Raw genomic sequence first — 6,111 nt, forward strand, 5'->3', positions numbered from 1 at the left:
AATTGAATCTTGTGTATTTTGTGATGTTAATATATATGTTTTTTTCATTTCAATGTTAGTATTTGATTTCTATACTTAATGTTTGTTGGAGCTTGATCATCCATGGCTTGATTATTGGTTATTAAGGAAGGTATTGAAAAATGTCTTTTGAACTTGGAATTGAAATTGAATACCCAATAGAATTTGTATGTAGGAATAAACATGATTCTTTAGTAATCTTAAGACTCTTGAACTTAATGCATGGTTGTTTGTTGAGGATTCAAGGAATTAAAACTTGATGAGTTATCATAGAATCAAAGTCATTAGGGATTGGATTTGAATATATTAGTGAATTGATTTTGACTTGAATATGAAATTGAGATGCTTATGAATGCATGAGAGTGAAGTTAATGAAATCTAATTTTGAAAATTGTATATATCGCCAATCTAGAGTTTGAGTTTCTTTGTAGTGAAGGTTTCTTCTTATGTGACTCAACACCAGTTTTATTCAGCTGTGTAAGACATGTAAGTGAATCTTCATAAACTGTCTTATGAAGCTTAGCTTTTGTTTTGAGGGTCAATGTCAACTTCTCAATTTTCTTCATTTTGCCTGCGAAAACAACAAAAAAATATCAATCTTCACATTTTATAACTTCTCTACCTCTTATTTTGTATTTTAAGTTAAAATGGATTGTTTTACTAGGATTTACATCAAAATTAAATAAGATAAATGTCTAAATGATATATAATTTGAAGTAAACTAGATACTTATCATGCACACTTTTAATTTTAAATAAATAATATAATTTCATGCGTCAAACACGTTTTTAATCAATTAATGTTTACTCATATAAATATAATTTAATTTTAAATAAAAATTTTAATGTTAAAATTTCCCAACTATGTAATTTATTTTATAACTATAATAATAATTTTAAAATTTTAACAACAAAATTTATAACAAAACGAATTAATTAAAAAAACTAATTTTGGTACAACACAATTAATATGAGTTGTTTGCATTTAATTATTTAAACTATTTTCAATTAAAATCATTATTTAAAAACCAAATACCATACTACAACTATAAATCTTTGAGTCTCTCTTTCTTTTCTTTTTAACTTTTTTTTGTGAAAATTGAAAAAAGAAAATCAAGCAAAAATCCATCCCGCGAGTTCTCCAACTATAAATACCACCGTTTAAAGTTTAAAATTCTAGATTGTCTATCGGTTTTGTAATATAATAAAGTTATGACTTATATTTTTTTTAATGTAGTTTAGTGTGTCATTAACTAATGTATCATTATATTTAAAAAAAATTAATTCATACTAAATTTTGTCAAAAAAATAAAATACGAAAGTAAAAAAAAAAATGAGAGTCGCTATATAAATAACGTTACGAGGATTTATAAGAAGTAATTTTTCTTAACAAAAAATGTGGGTAGACCAAAAATTAAGGTGGGAACCTGAATTAACGGTATAGAAGGTAGCAGAGAAAAAGAACATCATCATCCCATTTTGTTTGTCCCCTTCCCACACTCTCTTTCTGTCTCTCACTCGCCCATTTGCATTTTCTCTCTCTCCAATGATCAATGACTGAAGAAACATGGAAACACCCACACTCACATCAATCGCTCTTTCTCTCTCATCACCACAAAAACTGAAAAGGAAAAAGAAATGACGGGAAACACAAAAGAAAGGAAATTAGCTAAATTCATGGCTTCAAACCTTCTCCAACCATACCCAACCATACAACGCAACACAAACCCGTTCTCTTTCTCTGTCATAAAAATGTGTTCCCCTATTTGCCCTTCTGCAACACCTCCAACAATCGCATCTTCATCACTTTCTCTCAAACGACAATATTTTTCACCGAGTTATGTGGACTTCGTTTTGAGTTTTATTTGTCCTGGTCAGAGTACCACAGAGAAAACAGGAAAGCCAGAAGAACCTTCTCTGTCATTAATCTGCTTGTTACCTTTACTTTTTGTTGTTGTTGTTGTTGGTTCTTTGTTTGTGGTTTGCTCTGTTATTTTCTGATCCGATGAAGAAGATGAAAGGGGTTGTGTCTGCGGAGTATACACCTTATGGTGCGTGTGAGGATCAGACGGCTAGTTTCAGGCATCAGAGTCTTTTGCGCGATTATGAAGACCTGCACGAGGTAACCCTTTTCTCAAATTTCTAAAAGTTTGAAACTTTTGTGATAGATCTACTCTTTCCTGTCATATCTTTATGGATTTTGATGATCGTTTGGCTTTTTGCTCATATCTTTTAATGGAGGAACACAATAGAAAATCTTACGTTGTGTGTTGAGTTTTTGAAAAAAAAAAATTATTTTTATGTTCGATCACGTGAATTGTTTTGTTTATTGTCCACCGGTACGATACTGTAGTTTCTGCTAGAACATCAGAGTGTTTTTTATTCTCTTTGTTCTGAATTTCCCTTACAATCAAGGGTTACGATGAAAGCCATGTCGTTATTTAATAGCTTACTCATTGTTATCAGTATCCTATTTGTTCCTATCATTATGACACCAAAGCTATTTCCTTTGAACGATTCAATAAGCGTAAAACAGTTATCACGTACATTGCAGTGTGATTTGTTCTAGTTTTCTTTTTTCTCTTTTTTATTTCGAGTATCTGTGATTCACATAAAGGAAGTCTTTTCCTGCTGAGCTACTTGTTATTTTTTTTCATGTTTCATACAATCACTTGGGTGGTTTCTGATATTCATACAATCTTTAAGGATGAACTTAGCTTTCTAGGAAGAATCTATTCTGTGTTTGTTTTAACTTTTTTTTCTCAAATTTGGCAAACTATTTATCATCACTCGAAAAGGTTGTAATGATACCTTTTTAATATGTTCAGGAAACAAATGCCACGAGAATGAAACTGCAGGCTGCGAAGCTGAAAAACTCGATACTGTCGGCAGAACTTCGGTAAAATATCACCATGTTCTCATAGTGGAATCATTTTATGTTCATCCATAGGAGTTTATGCTTAATTATCTCTCTTGTAATTGTAGATTTTTGAGGCAACGTTACAGATATTTGATGCAAAATCCTTCTCCAAAACAAGACACTTCACACCAGCAAAAGCTTAAAGTCCATGCTACCCTTATCAGAAAGGGCAAGAAACATAATAGAGAGGAATCTACTTTGCACCCTGCCACAACCTCTCATTTGAAATCTAAAGGAAGGATTTCCAATAGAGTTGGGAGCACAGTGCAAAAAACAGTTCCTATGTTTGATTTAAACCAGAACGCTTTGAGCCTTAGTAAAAAGGAGCCTTCTTTTCTAAATTCTGCTCCAGTGGCTGACTTAAATCACGAAGATAGAATTCATAGTGGGAAAGAAGCCTCAAAGAAGAACATCAGTAAATTTTTTGACTTGAACCAGATTTGGGTAAATAATTGCACATGTTATGTTTTAATGATTAGTAGTTTTTGCTTATATTTCAATCCACTAGGCTTATATTTTCCATCTATTTTGGTCCTATCATGAGCAGAGAGAAGAGGAGGAATTCCTTGGTATTGAGGCCATGAGGGTTGAAGAACAAAAGAGAATTATCGAAGAACAGCACCATGACATGAAGTTGTCGGTTTGTAGAAATGTTGGGAATGGTTCAAACAGTGCAATGAAGAGGAAGATCTCTTGGCAAGATCAGGTGGTATTGAGGGTTGGAACTTAACCAGTTGAGTTGGTAAAAAATAGCAGGAATTTGATAATATATAGATTTTTGTTTTTGCATGTGCTTACCCCTTTCAGTTTTATTTTCTTTTTTGTGAAGATAGAGCATAGCATTATATGTTTAATATATATAAGATGAGATGAAAGGGGTAATTTATTTATCACCAGAAACCATTATTTCTAGTGAATTCAATTTGTCATCTGCACTGCAAAATCATATCACTAGAGCTGTCTAATTCCCTGATCCTGTTCATTATCATTTAGAAAATAGAACGTGATATTACATGTTCTGTGTGAATAAGACTTAACACGGTTGAATAATGAAAAAGAAGAGTAGAAGATAAGGAATGTTGTTTGGGTTATAGTTTAAGCGTAAGATGGTTCGGTGATGAATGGATAGTTAGGAATCCAAATATGAGTCTAAGTTTCATATTGACTAGAAATAAAAAAATAGAGTATTATATAAGGATAAAGATTCATAAACCTATTATCTTAAATTTTTGGATTCAGAGTGGTGTCAATGCCTTATGTAGTTTAGTTTATATCATATTGGTGTTGTATACCGCCTGTTTAAACCTAACATGGATGATATTGGTCGGGTTCAGTGGCGACATCAACGTGGTTCGCTGCTTGTTTTGTTCTGTTCAGTTTTGGCCTAATATGTTATGTTCTATACTTTTATACTTGTATTTGGAGTTTAGGGTGGCCTAGGATCATGTTTCGTTCTGTCCAGCAAATGAGTGTTACATTTTCTTCACTGGTCACTTTCGGTAGCTAAAAAATTGTGCATATATTATTATTATTATTATTATTATTATTATTATTATTATTATTATTATTATTATTATTATTATGCATAGCAAATTATATCCTTGAAAATAGCATGAGTTACCACCCTTTTCATTTAGCTTGCTAAAATCATACATACTTTTATACCTATAGTCTTATAGAAGACAGCATTCACATGCATAATCGATGTTATTATCATTAGAGAAAAATTAAAATAATTATTTGTATATATGATTTATTTCTATTTTCTTCTTTTTTTTATTTGAACTTTGTTGGTGTTGTTGGTGGACTCAATACATATTAGACTGTCAGTTTTTGTTTAAATGATATTTAAATGTACACAATTAAATTAGTGAACTGAGTGGATCAATGAAGTAGATGCTATTACACTCTAAAAATGATGTTTTTGTTTTTTTGCAAAACTGTTACACCATCTAAGAGATAATAGTTTTTAAAACAATACAATATCAAATGTGATTCTTGATTTTATTTTATTTTTTTGCTTTGTGTTTGTTTGTTCCTTTCAATATCAAATGTTTTTTAGAAAGGTTTTTCAAACATTGTTTAAAATCACATATATTCATTTTGAAACACATAGAGAGCCTTGGATTAGAGAATGTATCCATTTTGCTGGACTTTCGTTATCCTTTAAATAGAAACCATTAAATCTTAACAATATTCTCTTTGTTTTAGTGATAAATATTTGAGTTTTGAATTGATTATAACATATTTAAAAATAAGCATATAACACAATTGTAGCAGGTTATAAACTAAAAATCAACACACCGTAGTAAAAGAATAGGTGAGAATAATCATGGATATTCATAAAGGCTTATGATATAAAATGTGAGAATTTAACAATAATATCACCATGAATATGCTAGAATTAATATATATATATATATATATATATATATATATATATATATATATATATATATATATATATATATATATATTTTCCCTTTTGTCAGCAAACAACAAAGGGTATTCTACAACTGGTGGTAAAGGTTTTCACACATAAGGTTTTCAGCAGTACCAACGTCTGTTTGGGCTTTAGCTTCTACTTCGGCTTCACCAAGAGAACCTGCCTCTACCTTGGCCTGTGCATAAGTTGTTTCCTTAGCTTCAACATTTTCTTGGGTTTTTCTTCCTGCACCCCCAATTTTTCTTCCTACACCCCCAACTTTTTTATAATTCCACCACTGTTACCCTTTTGGTTTGTAGTAACTGGCTTTCAAAAATCGGAGTTACCGGCTTTCAGAACCCAGTGTTACCGATTTTCAGAACTCAATGTTACCGACTTTCAAAAATCGGTGTTACCGGTTTTCAGAATCCAGTTTTTTCGATTTTCAAGATACAAACAGTGGCAAAAAATGAATAAAAATTTTAGGGATGCCAAATTTAATTTTTTTATATATAAATTAATTTTCTAGTTAAATAAAAATTTCTTCATTTTCTTTACTCAAACCATTTGCATAGAGTGATTCACGTATGCACTTTTCAATTTTTAATATTTCTAAATCATTGAATTCACGCAACAGAGATATTCTAATTTCTATTTCAAATCAAGATTATCCAACTAATTCATTATTTGTAGTAGAATTTGTAATGCAATTCAAGATATATCCATAATTTAAGGTTGTACTAATTTGG

The 6,111-nt window shown here is 30.6% G+C and overlaps 1 protein-coding gene across 1 annotated transcript; it reads left to right on the forward strand.

The window, feature by feature from the left end:
- The first annotated feature begins 1,477 nt into the window (after positions 1–1,477).
- Positions 1,478–3,880, forward strand: LOC114162393. Its single transcript, XM_028046262.1, has 4 exons — positions 1,478–2,139; positions 2,846–2,916; positions 3,003–3,381; positions 3,485–3,880. The coding sequence occupies exons 1-4, from the start codon at positions 2,023–2,025 to the stop codon at positions 3,665–3,667; spliced, it is 750 nt and encodes a 249-aa protein (XP_027902063.1). The 5' UTR covers positions 1,478–2,022; the 3' UTR covers positions 3,668–3,880.
- The last annotated feature ends 2,231 nt before the right edge of the window (positions 3,881–6,111 follow it).

This window comes from Vigna unguiculata, chromosome 9 (assembly GCF_004118075.2).
Source record: "Vigna unguiculata cultivar IT97K-499-35 chromosome 9, ASM411807v1, whole genome shotgun sequence".
In the NCBI taxonomy this organism is placed as follows: Eukaryota; Viridiplantae; Streptophyta; class Magnoliopsida; order Fabales; family Fabaceae; genus Vigna; species Vigna unguiculata.

What these genes read in the sequence shown, in the direction of transcription:
- LOC114162393 (XM_028046262.1), top strand. Translation starts at nt 2,023, where the DNA reads ATGAAGAAGATGAAAGGGGTTGTGTCTGCGGAGTATACACCTTATGGT. An exon ending in ATTATGAAGACCTGCACGAG is followed by an intron (nt 2,140 to 2,845) that starts GTAACCCTTTTC and finishes TAATATGTTCAG; the next exon opens with GAAACAAATGCCACGAGAAT. An exon ending in TTGACTTGAACCAGATTTGG is followed by an intron (nt 3,382 to 3,484) that starts GTAAATAATTGC and finishes TATCATGAGCAG; the next exon opens with AGAGAAGAGGAGGAATTCCT.